The sequence below is a fragment of the Cannabis sativa genome, chromosome 9 (genome assembly GCF_029168945.1).
Source record: "Cannabis sativa cultivar Pink pepper isolate KNU-18-1 chromosome 9, ASM2916894v1, whole genome shotgun sequence".
NCBI classification, from domain to species: Eukaryota; Viridiplantae; Streptophyta; class Magnoliopsida; order Rosales; family Cannabaceae; genus Cannabis; species Cannabis sativa.
The window spans coordinates 584,716-606,732 of NC_083609.1; the positions used below are offsets into that span (position 1 = coordinate 584,716).

General features: G+C 31.3%; 5 protein-coding genes across 10 annotated transcripts; 4 read left to right on the top strand and 1 right to left on the bottom strand.

Moving 5' to 3' along the window:
* Positions 1-1,090: 1,090 nt before the first annotated feature.
* LOC115723279 (RING-H2 finger protein ATL16) lies at positions 1,091-2,682 on the top strand. The gene has a single exon (XM_030652721.2). It carries the CDS (start codon positions 1,508-1,510, stop codon positions 2,537-2,539), a length of 1,032 nt encoding a protein of 343 aa, XP_030508581.2. The 5' UTR covers positions 1,091-1,507; the 3' UTR covers positions 2,540-2,682.
* Positions 2,683-8,052: 5,370 nt separating this feature from the next.
* LOC115724161 (probable inactive heme oxygenase 2, chloroplastic) lies at positions 8,053-10,529 on the bottom strand. 4 transcript variants are annotated; one of them, XM_030653626.2, is made up of 6 exons: positions 10,397-10,529; positions 9,099-9,672; positions 8,792-9,015; positions 8,607-8,714; positions 8,398-8,514; positions 8,053-8,291 (listed from the first exon to the last, which is right to left on the bottom strand). In XM_030653626.2, the coding sequence occupies exons 2-5, from the start codon at positions 9,622-9,624 to the stop codon at positions 8,422-8,424; spliced, it is 951 nt and encodes a 316-aa protein (XP_030509486.2). In that variant the 5' UTR covers positions 9,625-9,672; positions 10,397-10,529; the 3' UTR covers positions 8,053-8,291; positions 8,398-8,421. The 4 variants fall into 4 exon arrangements, with proteins under 4 accessions (XP_030509486.2, XP_060960500.1, XP_060960499.1 ...); XM_061104517.1 differs by having other exon boundaries at positions 9,099-9,624; positions 10,397-10,512; XM_061104516.1 differs by having other exon boundaries at positions 9,099-9,832; positions 10,397-10,507.
* Positions 10,530-10,620: 91 nt separating this feature from the next.
* On the top strand, positions 10,621-12,415 carry LOC115723390 (large ribosomal subunit protein uL14mz). 2 transcript variants are annotated; one of them, XM_030652863.2, is made up of 4 exons: positions 10,621-10,781; positions 10,979-11,064; positions 11,288-11,379; positions 11,818-12,415. In XM_030652863.2, exons 2-4 carry the CDS (start codon positions 11,031-11,033, stop codon positions 12,190-12,192), a joined length of 501 nt encoding a protein of 166 aa, XP_030508723.2. In that variant the 5' UTR covers positions 10,621-10,781; positions 10,979-11,030; the 3' UTR covers positions 12,193-12,415. The 2 variants fall into 2 exon arrangements, with proteins under 2 accessions (XP_030508723.2, XP_030508724.2); XM_030652864.2 differs by having other exon boundaries at positions 10,644-10,781; positions 11,821-12,415.
* Positions 12,416-13,007: 592 nt separating this feature from the next.
* On the top strand, positions 13,008-15,835 carry LOC115723785 (electron transfer flavoprotein subunit beta, mitochondrial). Of its 2 annotated transcripts, XM_030653255.2 has the most exons (5): positions 13,008-13,268; positions 13,349-13,633; positions 14,324-14,404; positions 14,666-14,760; positions 15,375-15,835. In XM_030653255.2, exons 1-5 carry the CDS (start codon positions 13,200-13,202, stop codon positions 15,598-15,600), a joined length of 756 nt encoding a protein of 251 aa, XP_030509115.2. In that variant the 5' UTR covers positions 13,008-13,199; the 3' UTR covers positions 15,601-15,835. The 2 variants fall into 2 exon arrangements, with proteins under 2 accessions (XP_030509115.2, XP_030509116.2); XM_030653256.2 differs by lacking the exon at positions 14,666-14,760 and having other exon boundaries at positions 13,108-13,268.
* A 4,004-nt stretch (positions 15,836-19,839) lies between these two features.
* On the top strand, positions 19,840-20,924 carry LOC115721984 (heterodimeric geranylgeranyl pyrophosphate synthase small subunit, chloroplastic). Its single transcript, XM_030651101.2, has one exon. It carries the CDS (start codon positions 19,957-19,959, stop codon positions 20,818-20,820), a length of 864 nt encoding a protein of 287 aa, XP_030506961.1. The 5' UTR covers positions 19,840-19,956; the 3' UTR covers positions 20,821-20,924.
* Positions 20,925-22,017: the final 1,093 nt, after the last annotated feature.

The following is a 22,017-nucleotide window of genomic DNA, read 5'->3' on the forward strand; positions in this document are numbered from 1 at the left end:
AATAATAAAGTATTAAACACTATAAAAATGACATATCATTATTGGCCTCATAAACCATTTAGTTCCACAGCCACATATTTTGATTAAATAAATAATGTAAGAAACTCCTAATAGTTACAATAGTTAATATACATATAGTAACATTTTTTTTGAGAGAAAACAGAAATAACCATTAATATATAGGCAAATCATATAAAGTCTATATTACATAAAGATATAGCTAAAAGAGCAAAATTATCGAGAGTAGACTTATCAAGCCGTTTACAACAAAACGGAAGAAAACTTTAATATCAACCTCAACTAAGAATTCAATAAGCCACAAGCAGTCAAACATCGAAAAAGTATAAAGTAAACTGGTTTTCGAACCAAATGAATATCTAATATAATCCACTTACCAATGACTATAAGCTAATGTCTTCCAATAAAAATTGAGACATAATAACCCTAATTAAATCACAAATAAGAGAAATAAAATCACCAACCAATGCTAAATCGAAAAAGATTCGAGCACATAATAATATGAAAAAATATATCGATATAATATCGATCACCCTTATAAGATGCTTAATAACAATATTTTTAGATAAATTATATGAGAAATTATGCCATATCATGCTCATTAAATAAAATATATATATTAGGCAACACTAATAAGTAATAATAGAAAAATTTATAGTACACTCTAAATAGTCACTCATTTAATAAAATATTTAAACTTTTAAATTATTCAAAAATTTACTAATAATTTTAAATAATTACAACATCTAACCATAAAAAATAACTAAATTAAAAATCTTTTCTGGATAGATAGGGTATGAAAACAATCATCTTAGGTGGTTTAATATTAAATTAATTATTAAATATGAACAAAATAATTTATCGTGTGTAGAAAGATAAAAAGAAAACAAGAGTAGTCCTAACTCCTAATGCAAATCACCAACTACGTTCTCTGCCTTGTTCAGACTTACACTCATATAAAATTAATAATAATAATAAAAAAAAAAAAGTCTTTTTAATTATTAAATATATTTTTCAATATTATATTTAGTCATATCATGTCCCCCCCAACCCCTATTTAATCCTCCACACCTGGTTTTTTCTCACTTCTTCTTCTTCTTCTTCTTCTTCCTTTCTCAACACAACAACCCTTTTCTAATCTCACTTCACATCTCTTTTTCCCATCTGCCTTTCCCCAAATTCCCACTAAAAATCCAAACTTTCCTCTCATATATATACATACACATATACATATATATATATAACCAAGTTTGCATGAAAGTTTGTTCTTTTAAGATCCAAAAATCCAAACCCATATCACACATATATTTATATATATTATACATTGAAAGATTGTTCTTATAAGATCTAAGAACAATCCAAACCCAATACCCAAAAAAAAGATAGGAACTTTTCTCTCTTATATATATATATATGAAGTTTGCATGAAAGTTTGTTCTTTTAAGATCCAAAAACCCAAACCCAAAACTCAAAAAGATCGAAACTTTCTATGGATTTTGTAATCCATAACTCTGTTTCATCAATGACAAGCCCACAAAACTCACTACATTCCTCTTCTTCTTCAGATACAAGTTTTCCGATCATAGCAATTGCCGTGATCGGAATCTTAGCCACAGCTTTCTTATTAATCAGTTACTATATTTTCGTTATCAAATGCTGTTTAACATGGCATCAAATCGACATCCTCAGACGTTTTTCTCTTTCAAGAGACAGAACCCACGAAGAATTACTCATGGTTTACTCACCAGGAATCGAAACTCGTGGATTAGACGAATCTGTTATCAGATCAATCCCTGTTTTTCACTTCAAAAAAACACAACTTTCCGGCGAAAATGAAGAACAAGAAAAACAAATCTCCGATCATTGCGCAGTTTGTTTAAGCGAATTTAACGATGAAGAGAAGCTAAGAATCATTCCTAATTGTAATCACATCTTTCATATCGATTGTATCGATGTTTGGCTTCAAAACAATGCTAATTGCCCACTTTGCCGGAGAAGTATTTTGCCGGAAAATCGTTTCGCCGGTAAAAATCCAATCTTTGCAGCTCCAACTTCTTCACCTGTAGATCCCACCGGAAATCTCGCCGGCGCCGGAGAAGATGAAGAGGACTATCTCGTCATCGAAATCTCCAACCCCAACAACAACAACAACAACAACAATGTCAATAATCATAATTATCAAAATCGAAATCGAAATCGGAAAAAACAGAGTATGGGAGATGAGTGTATAGTAATGAGTAGAGAAAAAGATCACCATGAAGAATTTTCAATGATTCAACCCATTAGAAGATCTTTCTCCATGGATTCCTCCGGTGATCGGAAAATGTTTCTGGCCATTCAAGAAGCTCTTCAGTTACAAAGACAAAGATTAGAGGTTAGTAGTAGTAATAGTAATAGTAATAGTAATAGTCCTATTGTTGAAGGTAGATCAATTCGAAGGTCTTTTTTTTCTTTTGGTGGTCATGCTAGTAGAGGATCATCTAGGAGTAGTAGTGTTGTACTACCTATTTATTTGGAATAATGAAGAAAAAAGAACAAAAAGATTTTTGTTTCTTTCTTTATTTATTTTATTTAGTTGTAGAGAGATTTTTATAGTTTTGTATTATTTGTAATGTAATTATGAGTTGATTCAATTCAAAATTTTAAAGATAGCATTTTTATGTATGTTTATGTGTGTTCTTATGGGAAATTAGAAATTAAGTAGCTTTATTAGATTTGTTGTGGATGGTTAACGATTTTTATAGGGTATTAAGGGTGTGTAATAATCGGTTTGGTCGGTTTTTTACACACAAAAAAATTCAGAATTCAGTTTTCGGTTTTCATGGTTATAATTCGAGAACCGATCGACTATTATATAAATGTAAAAATACCCGACGATTTTAATCTACAGTTTGGTTGGTTTAAACCGACCAAATTGAGCTTTATCTTTTTTTTTTTTTTTTTATAATATTTAATAAATTAAAATAAGTGAGACCGATATTAAATTACATTATCGATAATATCTCTCCTAAGGGTGTTAGACACCATGATTATCTTCTAGCATTTCTCATTTTTTTACGATAGTATATTTGATATCGTTCGTTGGTGTCGTCTTTTATAATTAATTTCAAATACCATTTAGAGCATTATTATTAGATATTTATAGTGTCTAGCACTATAATAATGTGACACATTGAATAATTAGCAGTTTTTTATAAAATTTATTAAATTAAAATATGTGAGACTCAATATTAAATTGTACTTTCATCTCTTATGATGGGAAGGAATGAAAAGGAAAAAGAATTGGTTTTTAAGATGTTGTAACATAATAATGAGTTGATTCAAGTTAAATTATAAAAATAGCATTTTTTTATGTGTACCATTCTTGCAAATTAGAAATTGAATTGCTATTAGTCACACCATTAATATGTACATTCTTATTAGATTGATACTAAGTAGTGTTGGACATAATTTTATAATTTATCTTAGAAAATCTTTTTTTTTTGTATAAGCTATGATTAGGATGAGTATAACAGCCATTGTTGATCACTACTTTTTTTTTCTTTCCCACCAATATTGATTCTTTTTTCTTATTTCAGATTTAGAGATTCTAGTTTTGTATTATTGAGAGAGATTATAGGCTTTTGTAACATGATTATTATGAGATTCAATTGTAAAGACAGCATTTTTTTTTAAAAAAAAATTATATAGATAAATATTTATATATATGATGAGTATAACAATGATTGTTGAAATCACCAACTTATCTTTTTCTTTTCTTTCTTTCCCACCAAGATTGGTTCGAATAGCTTAATCTTTCATTTTTGCTTCTTTCTTAGAAGAGACACACTAACTAATAATAATAATAAGCCATCAAATATTTAATTAATGAAAAAGGAAAAGAAATTGTACTAACCCACCATGGTAGGAAAAAGGTCCCTCTTAGTATTGAAAATACTAGTTCATTAGAATCCAAAGGTTTAGAAGAAAAGAAAATCAATCTTTTTCCTATTCATAAAGTTGGTAGTGAGAGGGGGTCCTATTAAAGTTGAAAATATGCTTGGTTTTCTCACCAATTAGTTTGTGTCAATAAATGCTACTTCTATTCTTAATATAAAAATAAATTTTATATCTAATCTCGGTGTGAATATAGAATGGGTCATTGTTGTTCTAAACACTACCTAAACGTGTTATATCATTGCTAGCGTTATTTAATTTAAAAAAATCATTAATCACTTGTAAAAGCATCATTTTATAGTAATATTAAATAATACTGGTGTATGATAGCAATGCTCGATAATAGTAATAAAAAAAAATATATATTTTATGGTACTAAATATATGAGTACTTTTGTCTCATTCAGAGGACGACACAAATTAACGATGTGGCATTGCAAAAGTTGATCGAGATCGACTTCACAAGTAACTCCCAATTGAGAAGTGCTTGTGCTACATTAGGTTACTTGTGCCACATTTTCAAAAATATAATTAAGTTTTGACTAAACATGAAAATGAAATATTGAAATAACCTACACAATAAACTCGAAAATATAAAGTTTAGAAGTGATAGGATTGGGTAGTATATACTATTAGAGTTGAAAATATAAAATCAATCCTTGTCTTATTTATTAACCTATTATGTTAAGTTGAAAATAAGCTCACTAATGCTTTTTTTGTCAATACAAGCTATTTTTTTAAGTGTAGAATTGTAATGATAGGTGCATCAAAAATATGTACTTAAAAATTATACAATTTCGTTTTCAAAAATATTATACCATTTCAATCAACTACAATTACTGTTTTAGAAAAAAGTATCCCTTCATCACTACAGAAATTTTTGGAATGATTTTGAATAAAAAAATGATTAAGTGTGCAAACTCCTCTCCCTCCCTTTCTATATCCTACCAAATAATGGTTAAGTGTCAAGTCAATATTCACGTAATAATTTTTAATTGGTCCAGGTCATTAAATTTTTATTTTTATTTAAAAGTTAATTTAAATATATTAATAAGAAAATGACATGTGGAAAATAACTTAACACTTAACGGTTAGATTCCTATAGAAATTTCAGAAATATAACTTTAGGTATCATCCGTAAACAAATAAACTTAGGTATTTATCTGCAACTGAGAGTTAAACTTAAGTATTTATGTCGCAAATTATTCTTTTAGTCAGTGCATCACTATGTATAACATTTGAATGTATATTTTGGATGCACATATCTAACGTTTTGATACATATTTTGAATACACATATCATTACTCAATGTAGACCGTTTTGATGCATAACAAGCATAATATGGAATAATAAAAAAAAAAGAGTGCAACTGTTAGATTTTTTATTTGGGTTTACATTTTTTTTTGTTTTAATAAAATATTATTATTTTTTAAATAAAATATGAGTTAATTGGATAGTTCTTTATTGTATTAATCCATATTATTAGTGATCAATAATTAACGGGTCAGGCTTAGCATCTTTCGATATAAAATAGTTGAAGCAGACTTTGATGATCAGACCAAGTCTAACTGTCTAACTAGAGTTATGTAGCTAAGTCCCCTTCTAAACTCTAATACATATTGTCTCATCACACAATTGTATATTTTTGATAATTAGATAAATAAAGAAAATTGCTTCTCATTTAGATCTAGAAACAAAGAATTAATTGATAATATTACACTATCAAATTGAAATAATTACTATAAATCAATAGATATATATAGCTAATTATTATAATATACTTTATTATATACAAATTTGTTTACTTTTTGCACAAATACAAAGACTTAAAGTTTTGATAGCACAAAATGTTGAGCATTACACTACACACCAAACTCTGAAAATAGTTAGGTGTGTGTTGTAAGGTTGGCAATTATGGTTTAAATGAAAAGTTTGGTAATGTCATAGGGTTGGCAATGGCTGCTATAATAATTATTATTATTAATTTCCAATATGTTACATATTGTTTCATTTTATTATATGTATTTATTTATAGCTCAATTATTATCTTACCTAAACTTAATATGCTTAGACAAACAAAGTATTATTTTTATTTTGTCAAATTTTTGAGCTATTGCAACAACAAACTATACAATAGTGTAAAGTGAATAGTATTATTGCAGAAAGAATGAGTAGAGTGATTGGTGAGTTGGAAAAATTAGTGTATAAAATTGTTGCAGAAAGGAACAAATTCTCTTTTAAAACAGAAAAGTTTATGTGAATAGTGAGTGGTGTGACTGTTATGATGTTTCATAGAATTAGTGACAATATTTCTGGCCAAAATAGTGCAGAAAAAAGGACCATTTTACTGTGATAAACATTAATATAGTGAGGATGCATGTACTCTTATAATACATATATATATATTTAATAAAATTCAAATTAAATTGCATACTTTGGGATAAGTTTACAGTACATCTCTAAAAAGATATTTCGATAAAATGTATCTCTTATTTTTTTTTGATATTTTTTTAATCTACACGTTCTAGTTATCAAGAATTACCTATAAATTTTAAGAAAATTCTGAATAAACATAATTGTTTTTTCTTATATGTGTGCTAAGTACTGTTTAAATTTTATTTTTTGATACTATAAACTATTCAAAAAATTTAAATATTTACAGGTGTAACTAAATTACTACAATATACACAATTATAAAATAATAAAAAAACTACTAAAACTATTTTTTAAATGTTGAAACAGATTAAAGTATATCGAAACATTTTTTTAGGGAGTGTACAATAATTTTTTTCTATATTTCTAAATATTACTATTAGACACTATTAGTGTGCAATATAGTTACAAAATGTCATCTTTATTAAAATTAATTAAAATATGTAAGATTCAATCTTTATTAAAACAGCTTTTAATGATGTTGAATACTATTGGTGCACTTTTTAGTGATTGGAGAAATTGTTTCATCAACTCAATGATATGATAGTTGCCTTTTTGTTAAGTGTCAACTTCTCCACATGATGTTTAGATAAACATAATAATAAATAAGGATGTCAATGTTTGTTGAATACAATAATAAAATTAGCTATTGGGAACTTGATATTGATATTTCTTTTCTAATCAAAACCATGTGCCTTTATGTATGGGCAAAGGAGGACCACTGTTCTTCCCATCATGTGTCTCTACTTTCATCTAAATAAGCCAAGAACACTAATCAATGCTACATACCTATTATACATTAGTTTATGTTTAAAATTCTGACAACCATCTATGGTTTTACTTCAAGTTTTCTACAAAATGTTCTTGCATTTTCGCGATCCTAACTATGTCGGTCTTGCTAAGAGCATACCAGTTCTGGGTTTTCTTAATTCGAGGAGTAGAGAAGTTCATCGTTGTCGCTTTTGAATTTGAATTTGTTTGATACAACATTGCATTGTTTCCGAAACATGCATGGATATGGATATCGGTTAGGCTCAAACAATTAACATCTATTCAACACGCTTATAATCCATTTTTATGTTGGCAAATGCAGCAAGAAATTCGCGTAGCTTTAATGAAAACGTTGCGATTTAAACAAGCTTAAGATATTGTATTTCATTGAAAACGATATCTTTAAAAGATGATACCAAACAAGAGACATTTTGCCTAAAAAGCTCAAAAATGAAGGATGTTCTTCATGCTTAAGTGGATGACTTGTCAGGAATTTCGGCAAAAATAAAACTTTATGGTTAAAAAATTTGACTGGGATAGAAAAATTCTAGAAGAACCATAAAATAAAATCGAGTATAAGCAACACAAATGTCTTTTGACAGCTGAAAGTTTAGGTTGGCCCTGAGATTTGTGAGGATTTAGTAAAAAAAATATTATTAGACCCTTATTTAAAATATATGTACTATTTTCAAAAATCAATAATAAAATCCGTATTTTTAAAAGGGAAAAAAATTGCAGGGCCCTTGGGTTGAGTGGGCCCTAAGCGCAAGCCTAGCCTGTCTTAGTCCAAGACCGACCCTAGAAAGCATATGTGAGGGGAATGCATGCAATGCCCAACCGAAAACAAAGAACATTCATCGATATCTTAAATTTATCATGAAAATCAAGACATAAGTTGGAAGTTAAACTTGAGTACCCTCAATTTGCTAAGTTTCATATCACTTTATCTAAACCACCATACAAATCTAATTTCAAATTGTTCAAAAAATATATACACAAATATTAAGAGCAAATTTAGCTACTTTCAAACCAATAAAAAGAGTTACTAATAATCAAGGTAAACCAAGAATCATACTTTAGTTTCAAGTGATGTTGAATCTCTTCCTTTATATACAAAAATTGGAACCCGAAGAACTGTAGGTAAGCAGGCATTTTCGATTTTCAGTACTGACCCGCCAAGAGATAAGAAAATGGTATGCAAAATTTTCTTTAACAATGAGAAGGAAAACATGTAACTTACTTGATAACGATGAAAAAACTTGTTTCACAAAATTATTAGGCGAACTAGCTGACCGAGAAGCTTGAATGACTTCGATGCTTCTCTTAAGCATTTGTTTTTCACATCTCTAGACCAATGCTGTATTGAAAATTTTGATTGTATCATAAAAATTCTATCAATAAAGTATTCACAAGCACGAGAAAGAACGAAAGAACGTTTGTAATGAATACCTCTCCAAGCATGTTAAGCTTTTCCCGAACACCTTTCAACAACTCGGGTACCTCTGCTTCCCATTTGCAAAATTCGAGTTCCACTCCATCGAGAAGATTCTCAGAAACCTAAAGCAACAATTCATTATCAATTCTTGACATAGCATAGTGAAACCGAAAAAGAGAGTAATGCTTTAGAGACATACTTGCTTTGCTATGATTTGACCTCCCGAGATATGGGAGAAATATATGTTATAGAAATGACAGAGGAACATTGGAGCATTCTTCTCAGCTAGCTCTTCAAGATACTTTCCATAAGAAACTCCAACATTGGTAGGCTCGGGAATCGCCATTCCCTTTTGTCTAAACCACTCTAAATCTTTCAAAATCGCTTCTGATCTTTCTAACCCGGTTTTTCTAAAGTAAGAATCTGTTCAGTTATTAAGCAAAAAGCTAAGATTATAGAGTGAAAACCTACAAACAGAAAAGCACTAAGGAACATAAGATACTCACAAGAAACATCATCAGACTCATCAACAATGCGCTCAATGATGTTGAACACGAGCTGGCTATCAACCAAGTATTTGAGGAAACCTTCCATGCTAGGCTTCCATGTCCCCGACTCATCATCATCACCTTCTGATTCTGATTCACTAGCTCCACTTTCCTCGTTTTCACTATCACTGTTACCATTGTACTTCTTACCATTAATGTTGCGAAGTCTCATGGCCACGAACCTCATTTCCTCGGTGATGCCCACATTCTCTCCCGGGTACTGCCTCCTATACCTCAATCTCTTCTTAATTACCGGTGGAGCTGAGCCGCTGCTTGGCGTGACTGCTGAAGCCGATGATGATCCAGACGCTGCAGCAATGATGAAACTGCTGCGACGCAGAATTAAGGCTCCCCCGTGTCCTATCATAGACTGGTTCGTTGTAAGTGTGGATGGCCTAAACAAGTGAGGGGGAGGAAGAGAGAAAGGCCATGAAACCGAGGTATGTATAGGAGATTGTAGTACTGCTTTTGCCATTGATGACATCTTCAACAGAACAAGGAATGAGATTGACTCGGCCAAACTATGGTGGTTCTGATAAGGCAATTTGAAAGAGAAATTCAAGAAAACAAAATACTATTCTTCATTTATTGATAAACAATTTGTTGGATGACAATATACAGATTCCGAAATCAACACTGTAATGAAATGAAATGGGATCACTTCTTATGCACTCGTTGAGAACGATTCTGATCTAGTGATACATATACAATCCAACACATAACAAGAGTAGAGATTAGTACCTATATTCTCATAACAAGTTATTATAGTTAAAATATTCAAATCAAAAGTATTTTATGCAGCTACAGAAATTGAACATAGTATTAAATCTAGTTTTCCCAATCTTTGCTCTTATCCCCAATTGGGTTTATCACAAAAGTTCCTATACATTGTACAGTGATCTTAATTAGCTAAGCAGATACAAATTAGAGCAGTTTACAATATCAACGAATAAACCATTTTGAATTTGAGCAAATGGGGTGTTCAGTAGAGCATTTCTTTTCTCTAATCAAACAAATTCAATACTAAAAACTGTTAAAATTGGCACAATCAAGTTCTTAAACAATCAAATCAATAAAAACCCAAACTTGAAACAAACAGACAACATGAAAGATTTACTTCAAAAAATCAAAAATTTAGATTAAGGGCATGTTTGGAATGTAGTTAAAGAAACAATGGATAAAGATGAAAGGGCTAAGTAAACAGAAACCATATATCCATAATGAGAATGATAGTTAAATGGGTGAACTTTACATACTTGCGATACCGGCCGGCGGTGGAGCTGAGCTGAAAAGGAGTGAAAGGAACAGAGAAGCTAAAGGATGAGCTCTCTACAAAAGAATCATAGGAAAGAACAAACAGCTTCTTCTTGCCACGTAGGCTAGTGAGTTTTCCCATATAAACAAAAAAAAAAAAAAAGAGAGCATTTTTATCATTCCTTTGGATAAAGATGACATTTTTTCTTGTCAATATGAGAAAAGTGGTATTTTTCTCCATCTAAAATGATTAAAGATAGCATTTTTGAAAACATATTTACAGAATTTCTAAAACCCCTCACTCTCTCACACACACACACTTTGAGTTCCTAAGCCGCCGCCGACCCTTCTCTCTGCTCTTCATTTGGACACTCTCTTCTTCCTCAGGTCAGTCCCCTCAATCGTTCTCAGTATATAATTACATATATAATCATTTTTTGTTTTGTTTAATTTAGATTTTCTCCTATTTGTGTGGTTAAAGAAACCGTTTTGGGGTATTGATCTAATCTAATCTTTAATTAACTCAATTTCTTTAATCAGTGTTTAGTCCCTTTTATGATGATGTTTTTCATTTTTGGATATAGGCATTGACAGGAGGAAGATAAAGAAGATTTATATTCAATTGGGTTCAGAACAATGGCTGGTTTTTTAGCTTCAAAGTGTTCTCATGGTACCATCTTATTATCTCATGACACCCTTTTTGGTTTTCACTTTGATCCATTCAAAAATTATTAGACATTTAAAGATTTGATTTTTGAACTATCATGGCTTCCTTCCTTGGACATTGACCTAATGTGTTGAGTCAATGTGGAAGAAGATAATTTTGGTCCAATTTTTTTGGGTTTCTGAATGCATATTCATAGTTCTCACTTTCTTGGTTTTTGATGTAATAGTTGGCCGTTCATTGTTGGGAGGTCTTGGGAACAAGTTGTCTGCAACAGTAAGCACACAACATGAGATGGCAAACAACAGTTTCTTGTCTCAGGTTAGTGCATTTGTTTCGGTTTTGAATTTCGTGGATAGCTCAAATGGTTAGGCATGCGATTTGCTCTCTTGACTGAATGAGGTTTCGAGTAACTTATGTAATATAAGGTGTTTGATTGTGTTAGGATAGTGTTAAAAACTGTTGAATTTCTTTTGAATTGACTCATTGTGTTCATTGTTGTTATCATTGAGTTTACTGGATGATGATAGAATGTAGTACTTATATGGAAGTGAGGTTAATGCAATGGAATGGAAAAGAATCAATTTACATCCCATTCCTCTGTTTGGTAGTACTGAAATGTCATTCTCATTTTCATTCTTGTTTCTGTGTTTTTATTCTTCCCAACCAAACCTATCTTAACCGATTTTACATAGTAGAAAACATAATTCATAATCTGCTTATCAGTTGAGATTCATTTGTTTCATTCCCTTTTTATAGCAGATTAGGAGTTTTATACAGATGAGGACTGTACTGAAAGTTGTAGACAATTCCGGGGCGAAGAAAGTGATGTGCATACAAGCTTTGAAGGGAAAGAAAGGAGCAAGACTTGGAGACACTATAGTTGCATCGGTGAAAGAGGCCTATCCCAACGGTAAAGTGAAGAAAGGAAAGGTTGTGTACGGAGTTGTAGTTCGTGCTGCCATGCAAAAAGGCCGTTGCGATGGAAGTGAGGTCAAGTTTGATGATAATGCCGTCGTGCTTGTTGACAAGCAAGGTCAACCTATTGGAACTAGAGTTTTCGGTCCAGTTCCTCATGAGTTGAGGCGAAAAAAGCATGTCAAGATTCTTAGTTTGGCCGGTCATATTGCCTGAAACACCGATTTTCGAGTGGTGTGGTGTTTAATAGTTTTGATCATCCAAATGGCAAAGATTTTGGCTTGATGATAATGTCACTTGACTCTGTTGGAAATAAGGAGTTGAACTTGAATGTAAAAGCTTATCATGAACTGAGTGAGAAGAAGCTAAAGATCATAGAACTATTGTAGATTGGTATTGATTATAATTGTGAACAAGAAAGGTTTCTACATGTTCTAAATATGCCCGAACAAAATTTCTGAATCCGCCATTGAAATGTTATTTCAGTGTTTATGAATAATTTGCCATACCGAAAATAGAATTTAAACTGTCTATTTCTATTTTACATGCTAATAAAATAAAAGAAATTGTCGTACAATTTACTGCTTAAAACTTATTTTTAGCAAGTTAAATTATTTTAAATCTTTTTAAAATTTACAAAATAACTTAATAACTATGTAAATCTCTTTTTATATTAAGATTATAACTATTTGGGTAAATAGTGGCATAAGTACCAAAAATTTTATGTTTGTAAGCGACATAAATTCAATGTTTATTTTTAGCAGCATAAGTACCTAATGTTTGTAAAACTGTAATTTTTTTCCAATTTTATCAGTACAGATTCTGATTTGAATTTATTAAAAGAAAAGTTATATGTACCCCGACAATAATAAAATTAATTTTGGGTACTTATGCCGCTATTTACCTCAATTAAGATCTCAAAAATACGACCATATAATTTCCCTAAACATGTTGTTTGGATAAAAGTGGACAATTTTAATATGAAAAGTAGTATTTTGTTAAATTTCCCATCTTTAAGAAAAGATGGCATTTTTCATAAAACCAAGATGATCATTTGGATAAAGATGAGTTTTTTAAAAAATAAATAGGAAAGTTTTAACAAATTTGTACACTTTAATATGTACACGTCTGATTGAGTTGTAGAACTTAGCCAATTAATCTCCATTCTATATAAATAACTTACTCAAATTCTTTCTTTTCTCCTTCAATTTCAGAAAACAACGATGAAGATAATGGTGGCAATTAAGCGCGTAGTTGACTATGCCGTGAAAATCAGAGTCAAACCCAACAAGGTACGAACAATCAATCAAAACCCAATTATGAATTGTCTTTCAAATCGTTTAAGTTTCAATCTTTTGTTGTTTTTTTGTAGACTGGGGTTGAGACCCAGAATGTGAAAATGTCTATGAACCCCTTTTGTGAGATTGCACTGGAAGAAGCTTTGAGAATGAAAGAGTCAGGTTTGGCTTCTGAGGTGGTGGCTGTCAGCATGGGTCCAGCTCAGTGCATTGACACTCTTAGGACTGGTTTAGCCATGGGAGCTGATAGGGGTATTCATGTTGAGTCAACTGAAGCTTTATTCCCACTCTCTGTGGCAAAGCTTTTGAGGGCTCTTGTTGAGGTTGAGAAACCTGGGCTTCTCATTCTTGGCAAACAGGTTCGGTTTTCTTTTGTTCATTGGGATATTTGCAGTATAAATTTCAAAGTTTTGTGTTTGTAACTGTAACCGGCATAAATTTGATGATTTTTTTAGTAGCATAAGTATCTGATGTTAATAAAACTATAATTTTTTGTGTAGTTTATTTGGTACAAACATTAGTGTCTTAAAGAGGACACATTTTAGACCTAGATTCTAAATCATTCGGTCTAGATAGAAACATGTTCAACAAATTTGAAAACTAAGTCTGATTACAAATTTAAGACACTAATGCAGTCCATACTGACGGTGGACAAAAATTATAATTGTTGCGGCATAAGTTCCAAAGTTTTGTGTTTGTAATTGTAATCGGCATAATTTGATAATTTTTGTTAGTGGTATAAGTATCTGATCTTAATAAAACTGTAATTTTTCGTCTAGTTTCGTTGGTACAAACTTTGATGTTAGACCTAAATTCTAGTCGTTCGGTCTAAGATAGAAACATGTTCAACAAATTCGAAAACTAAGTTTTGTTACAAATTTAGGATACTAATGCAGTATTCCATACTGATGGAGAACTCGACAAAAAAATTACAGTTTTACTAATGAGTACTTATTCATCAATTATCGTTTGTTCATTCTTTTGGCTGCGTTCATTAACTTATTCTTTGTTGGAGAAAGCTAATTTGGTATTTAATGGGTTTTATTTAGGCAATTGATGATGATTGCAATCAAACTGGACAAATGGTTGCAGGGCTCCTAAATTGGCCACAAGGGACTTTTGCTTCTAAGGTTAGTTTTCTGATAAAATGTATGCACTTGTATTGAGTTTCCTGTTTTGTTTGAATTTTAGGATGTAATCATATGATTTTGACATGTTTGTTACTTAGCTTAAAACCGAAAATGATAAGGCTTCTTTGATAGTTAGAATGAGAATATGTTGAGATGTTAATACGAAATTGTAATTGTTAAGACTGATGATTCGTATATGAGTTCATACAAGTCTGCGTTTTTATGGATATTTCCTATGAACTAACTGCTTGTTTCCAGTAGGTTGTGCTCGATAAGGAGAAGCAAGTACTGACCGTCGATAGAGAGGTAGATGGCGGTCTTGAGACTTTGTTTTTAGACTTACCAGCCGTAATCACGTAAGTATTGCGTCTCTCTCGTGTTTTGTCTTTCGCTGTTTACAAAATAAGTTGTTGTTATGAATAGGCTGAGCCTAACTAACTTTTGTAAGACAGTTCTAAGCTTACCATACTTTTGGTTCAAGTCCTTATCGAGTCTGGCTCTAATCGAACTAGGCTTAAATACTGTTCGGTTTAGATCAGTTGGTACCAATTTGGCACTTAAGAACCTATTAAGGTAGAGGTTAAGGGTTCAAACTAGGGATGCACAATACATAAGCATAGCGAATTTGTGTTTACGAGCCACAAGTGTGTGGGCTAGGCCGAGTAGAGACTTTGAAGCGGGGTCGTTACAATAAGAGTATAAACACCATAGGAAACAGTTTCAACAGCTTTTAACTAAAATAACAGAATTCGAACGATTATCCAAGTCTTAACTACCTAGCAAAGCAAATGACTGATCCTTTGTACTAGGCCGGTCCAGGACTAAGGTGGGCTAGGACTGTGTATAGGAATCGAAGATTTCAACTTGTCTAACCTTTGAGTCTGTGTCATAATCCATGGTTCCATGATCATATCTTTGACAAGGCTTTTTTCGCTTTACCTATCATAACTCACCTCTTTTCCTGTTGCAGCACCGATTTGAGGCTGAACCAGCCGAGGTACGCCACACTCCCCAACATAATGAAAGCCAAATCGAAAACCATCAAGAAGTACACTCCAAAGGATTTAAACGTCGAAATCAAGCCAGACTTCGAGGTTGTTCAAGTGACCGAGCCTCCAAAGAGAAAGGGCGGGATTATTGTCTCTTCAGTCGACGAGCTAATCGACAAGCTAAAAAACGAAGCTCGTGTCATTTAGTTTTAACCAAAAAAAAAATCCATCTTCCCTAACCCATCCCACCTACTCTTTTGCTCAAAATAAAAGCCTTTGTGTACTTAATTATCATTCAATAATCACCATTGAATTGAATAATAATAATAGTATTAATACAATTTAGCATCTTAATCATAGTGACATCTTCAATATGTAATTTTCTTATGGTTGAAAATCTAATCTCAGACTCAGACAGAGTCAGCAAAGTTGAGCATCTAAATCTTCATATAGTATATACCATGTAGTAGTGGTTGATTATTATTCAAATTTAATTAATCTTTTTAAATAATGGTTTCTTGATTATAATTAATTAGTCATATTATAAGTGTGATTTTCATAAATTAGTTCATGAATTCTAATAAATTATTTTTTGATGCAAATAATTATTTTAAAAAAAAGAGAGATTTTAATCCAATAATCGATAATAAAATAAAATAAAAAAAAAAAATTTCAAGGGGTTGTTCAGTGCAGTGCTTATCATAATTAAAAAATTAAATAAATAAAAATTAATTAACCACAAGCGTCATAGAAATTTCAAATAAGAAATTGTATATATATTTATATATGAATGATGATATGAGGTAATGAAAATGAAGGAAGGGAAAGAAAATAATATTAATAACTTGACAATTATATTTAAGTCACACTAGTTATTTATATACAAAGTTAATTTTAGTTTTGGTCCCTAAACATTAATGAGTTTGGGTTTTAAGTCCTTTTTTTGTAATGTTAAAAAGGTCTAAGGAAAAATAAGTTCTAAAATTTTAGGACCAAGCCAATGTTTATTCTTTAATAAAAGTTGAATTTTTATTTTATTTATTAGTATCTTCTTGACTAAAGAAACATATAAGATAATAAATGAAAGAAAATAATAGTGATATGGAGTGTTACTGTTAATCTTCTATTATAATTTTTTAGTCAATTTTTGTGTTCGAAAATACATGTTAAATATTTTTTTATTAAACTTTTTATGGCAGCGTATGTTATGCTTACAACATGTAAATTTTTAAAAAAATTCGAATAGTTTACAGTGCAGAAAATATATTTGAAGTTTTTTGAATACACGTAAAAATTGAAATATCAGGAACTCTGTTTTTGGTACGATAAACTATTTAGAATTTTTCAAAAATTTATAGGGATGATACTATAACTATGACAAATATCGCTATGAAAAAAAATTTAAAATAAAGTATTTCGGCATGTGATTTCGGACGTAGAGGTTGACTAAAAAATTATAATTAGCCATCCTCAGTAATCGTTTATGTTAATTATAGCGCTTCACATAGGAGTTATTTCCAATGGAGTGCCAAATAAGTAGTGCAATGCTATATTTTAATATTTTTGTTCTCTAATAGTGTGCTAAAACTTGTGCTAAATTTAATACATGCTAAAAGTTAAACCAAATTTGACACAAGATATAACGCTATGTATAATTTTTTAATTTACATTATTAATACTCATTTTTTAATTTACATTGTTGCAATTTAGCATTAATGACTTACTTTAATTTTTTTTAATTATAATATTGCTATTAATTTTTTAAAAAACGTATTTAATTTATTAATTATCATTAGTGATAATGTCAATTTGCATCTTAATTGTCATGCACAATTACAAAAAAAATGTGCTATATAGTATTTACTAATTTTTTTGTGCTAAATTTAACATATTTTTTACTCCTACGAGATGGTCTAAGCTTCTTGCCCTTAGTTTTTTACTTTTCTCACTAATCACTTTATAATTTCATACTAAAAAAGACAATAAAATAGAGCATAAAAGTTTAAGTACCAACAATTTTATTGATGGAAATTGTCCCATTTGATGTGAAAAAAAATACCACATCAATTTTGTACAAATTTATATCATCCATACCATTTTATAAAATGTTTCTAGGTATCTCACATCTCATTAGGTTATACTTTAATTTGTAAATTTCTTTCACATATTAAAATATTTAGATTCTTCATTGTTCTTTATGTCATAGGTTATTTATTTCAAGAAAAATTCTTGAACCTTCGGATATACATATCTAAACATAAGAATATTCTTACCGTAATAAATGAAATACTTTCAAGAAGTGCAGAATGGAGAAGAAAAAGAAAGTAAGAATGATGAGTATAACTCATGAAAATTGTAATAAACTAAGCAACATATCCCATTTTCATGCGTCAAAGATGAACTTATTTATACAAGCCTAAATGAATACACAACTTTATCATGAATCTCAAATCTTGCAAAAGTTGAATTAACCTTGAGTAAAGTATTGTATTTATAGCAAAGTATTACAGAAAAGGAGAAATGGAGAAAAACTAGCTATAATAGAAAATTACAACTAACTACAAGTGGCTCATTAAATATTTACAACAACTAATAATCAAGTAACTAACCAACTAATAAAAAATAGTTTATTGGTTTTCATCCCCCGACACACACACAATTGAAAGGGTGAGGAGCACACTCTGTGCTTGCATTTTAAGTAGAGAAACAAATTAGTGTTAATGATTTGGTCAAGATATCATTGGTTTGATCAACTGATGGTACATATTTGACTTCTAATTATTTGGCCAAAAGTTGATCTCGAACAAAGTAAAAATCAATTTCGATATGCTTGGATCGAGCGTAAAAAACTAGATTGGTAGCTAGGGAAGCTGCTCCTTTATTGTCCACCCAAATTATTGGAGTTGTTGGAAGAGAAATGTGAAGTTCACGCAAGACAAAAGATAGCCACTTTACTTTAGCCACAATATTTGCTAAGGCACGAAATTCACTCTATGTGCTAGAGCAAGCAACAACTTGTTGTTTCTTTGTTGACCTTGAGATAACATTGTCACCTAAAAAGATATCATAACTTCCGGTTGAGCGCCTGTCATCAGGGAAGCTTGCCCAATGTATACGAATATCCTTGGAGATCCAATCAGACAGTTGGTTTAATGAACAAACCATCATGAATGGTTCCTTTTAAATATTTGAAGAGTCGCTTGGAAGCATCCCAATGTGTTTTGTAAGGAGCACGAATGAATTGGTTGGACTTGTTAACCATGAATGCTACATCAGGCCGAGTTAGGATGAGGTATTGTAAAGCCCCTAAAGTGCTCTTGTAAAGTGTTTGATCAGAAAATGGTTCACCATTGGTTGGAGAGATCTTGTGTGCCGAACTGGCGAGACTGGGACTTGGTTTACCATCTAGTTGAAGTTTTGAGAGTAAGTCATCAATGTATTTAGATTAAGAGAGATACATGCAAGCTTTCGTTCTTATGACTTCAACTCCCAAAAAAGTAATGAAGAGGCCTAAGGTGCTTGACATCAAATTTTATGTTTAACTCAACAATGAGCTTGGAAATTTGAAGTTGATTTGGACCAATTATTAAAATGTCATCGACATATACTAACAAGATAATAAGGTTTTCACTTGAGTTATCTGATCTTGAAAATATTGAATCCTTTTTTGTATAAGGTTTCCTTAAGCTTTTCATTCCATGTTCTTGGAGCTTGCTTTAAGCCATAAAAAGCCTTATTCATCTTACACTATCAATTTTTCTCTAATTTTAGTAAAAAAAAATCTAACATGGATGAAAATTTAGGAGACATGATTTAGTACGTGTCAAAATTCGAGGGGCATGATTTGGTATATATCAAAGTCTGGGGAGCATGGTTTAGTACATAAACAATCACCAAAATAGTAAAATTAAATGGAATTAGACAAAAGTTTTTAAATTTAACAATCTCAATAGTTCAGGGGGCATTTCTAACAACTTTAAAAATTTAAAAGTATAATTTAATACATATTAAAATTCAAGAATCAAAAATTATAATTATCTTTCAATTAATTTAAAGGATATCAATATTTTTCTAATAACAGACCACTTTCTATATAAAGAAAAATAATGAAATAAAACAAAAACTCTTTAAATAATATGGAATAATGGTATTCCACGTTTTTTTGTCATAGACTGTCATTATCATTATAATTATTATAAAATATAAAGCATAGCACTATCTATATGACAAAACACGTGCTCTTCTTATTAATATTTTTTTTTTAGAGAAAAGAAAAGAAATAAGAAATAAAGGTATACTTTTCCAATATTATATTGTTATCGGTATAATTAAATTTCGAATTTAATATAATTTAAAGTAATAATTTTTAAAAAAATATCATTAACCAATTGAAAATGTCACCTGATCTTCAATAACAATGCTCAAAAGAAATTTTTTTTGAAAAGAAATTGATTGAAGGAAAAGTTAAAGTTTCTTATCCAATAATTGCCTATTTACTCCATTACTTCCTTATATATATTTCCTTAATTTCTCTCTAGCTCTCCACACCATCTCTCCTCATCAATGTCATCTAATTTTCTTCACATGCCTATGACAATCACCATGTCCTCTCAAAATTTTCAACATCATGATCACTCATCTTATTTTGCCTCTATAACAAAAGATATAGAGGCCCATCTCAAGCAATCCATCATTGTCAAGCCTCCTTTCACAGTCTATGAGCCCATGTACAATTTGGCCTTTACAACGCCGCCAACTTCAGCACCTTTGCTATGTGTGGCGGCGTGTGAACTTGTTGGGGGCCACAGGAGGCAAGCCGTGGCAGCAGCCTCGAGCTTGCACCTCATGCATGTAGCTAGCTTTACTCACGAACACCTTCCTTTAACCGATAGATCCAATCCAAATCCAATGATTCACCACGCTTACAATCCAAATATTGAGCTTCTTATCCCAGATGCAATAGTCCCTTTCGGGTGTGAGTTGTTAACCCGTTTAGATAACCCGATCGAAGATGATCATGCAGATCGGGTTTTGAAGGTTATTGTGGAGATCACGCGAGCCTTTGGATCACAAGGGATTATTGATGGTCAATTCCATGAGAAGGTAGTCAATAGATCCAATGGTGAGGAAGAAAACAATAATGCTGATTGGATCGATTACACATGTCGAAAAAAGGAAGGGAAGTTGTATGCGTGCGCGGCTACATGTGGTGCCATTCTTGGAGGGGCAAATGAAGAAGAAGAAGAAAAATTGAGCAAGTTTGGTCTCTATGTGGGCATGATTCAAGGATATTCTAAAATTGGTAGAGGGAAAGAAGAGGAGAGACTAAAAAGAGTTGAGGAGCTCACCAAATTAGCTATAAAAGAATTAGAACATTTCAAGGGAAGAAGGGTTGAAGAAATTTCAAGCATTATTCTAGGCCCATAGATTTTTTTTATTATTATTTATCAAATGGCCAATCTTAGTGTATAATTTTTGTTGAAGAAAATTTGAAGAAGATACAATAAAGTGGGACATGGCTTGTCGTGTGATTGTGTTGTGACATGCACTATAATAATTTTTTCTTCAAGGGGATCATGCATGCACTGACATTAAAATATATAGAGAAACTTACAACATCAATTATTATTTTTGGTTTATTTAGAAATATATATATATATTTACGTTCATATAAAAAATTAGGGATAATTGCGGCAAAAGTCCTCAAAAACTTAAGATTGATGCAGATTAGTCCCCAACCTCAAAAATTGGCGGTAATAGTTCCCAAATCACATTTTTTGTGAGTCCGCTGGTCCCTCTTTTTAACTGCTCCATTAAACCCAAATAAAATGCCACGTGTCAAATTTTTATTGGTTCAAATAATAATTTTAATTAAAAAAATTTAAAATAATATAAAAAACAAAAAAAAATTATTTTAAATTCATAAAATAACTGTTTCTTTTTCTTTTTCCTCTTCGTCTTCTTCACACACCCGAGCCATGACCCTCACCCCACCCCATCCCCAGCCAAGTCGACCCTCACCACCGCCATTCCCAGCCACGGTCGTCGACGTTAAAGACAACCAGAAAACAAAACACCAACATTGTTTTGACCAAAAAAAAAAAAAGAAAATCCAACATATATATAAATAAATATGTATACATATACACAGATAAGAATAAATGAGAGAGGGAACCAATTAGATCTAATTGGACCACCACCAGGTTCTCCATTACACTTAAAAAAAGACAAATAAATAATTAGAAAAAGAGATATACTTGAAAATGGAGCTCCATCGTAGTCATCCATTCCTAGATCTCAGCCCCGTCGAACACGAACGGTCAAGAACCACTAGTCGTCGGAGGAGGGTAGGGCGCCGACGTTTGAAAGAACGGAGTAGGGAAAGAGAGAGGGGAACATTGCGCGACTATGGAGGCATTTCAAGTTGAGATCTGAAACTCCTTCCAAGTCACCCATTGCCTAGTGCTCCAGTCTGCCGTCTTCCTCATATTTGTTCGTCCCATTCTGTTCGACCCATGAGTGTTGAGAGAGGTGTTAAAAAGTATGAAAAAGGAAATTAGGGAGAGAGATTGGAATATGAAGATGGGTGGGTGGCTCGATGGTGGGTGACTGGGAATAGTGTAC

Coding starts and splice junctions, on each gene's coding strand:
- LOC115723279 (XM_030652721.2), top strand. CDS start 1,508: ATGGATTTTGTAATCCATAACTCTGTTTCATCAATGACAAGCCCACAA.
- LOC115724161 (XM_030653626.2), bottom strand. CDS start 9,624: ATGTCATCAATGGCAAAAGCAGTACTACAATCTCCTATACATACCTCG. Junction 9,016..9,098: donor TGAGTCTGATGATGTTTCTT/GTGAGTATCTTA, acceptor ATAACTGAACAG/ATTCTTACTTTAGAAAAACC. Junction 8,715..8,791: donor GTCAAATCATAGCAAAGCAA/GTATGTCTCTAA, acceptor TTGTTGCTTTAG/GTTTCTGAGAATCTTCTCGA.
- LOC115723390 (XM_030652863.2), top strand. CDS start 11,031: ATGGCTGGTTTTTTAGCTTCAAAGTGTTCTCATG. Junction 11,065..11,287: donor AGCTTCAAAGTGTTCTCATG/GTACCATCTTAT, acceptor TTGATGTAATAG/TTGGCCGTTCATTGTTGGGA. Junction 11,380..11,817: donor ACAACAGTTTCTTGTCTCAG/GTTAGTGCATTT, acceptor CCCTTTTTATAG/CAGATTAGGAGTTTTATACA.
- LOC115723785 (XM_030653255.2), top strand. CDS start 13,200: ATGAAGATAATGGTGGCAATTAAGCGCGTAGTTGACTATGCCGTGAAA. Junction 13,269..13,348: donor TCAGAGTCAAACCCAACAAG/GTACGAACAATC, acceptor GTTTTTTTGTAG/ACTGGGGTTGAGACCCAGAA. Junction 13,634..14,323: donor TTCTCATTCTTGGCAAACAG/GTTCGGTTTTCT, acceptor GGTTTTATTTAG/GCAATTGATGATGATTGCAA.
- LOC115721984 (XM_030651101.2), top strand. CDS start 19,957: ATGTCATCTAATTTTCTTCACATGCCTATGACAATCACCATGTCCTCT.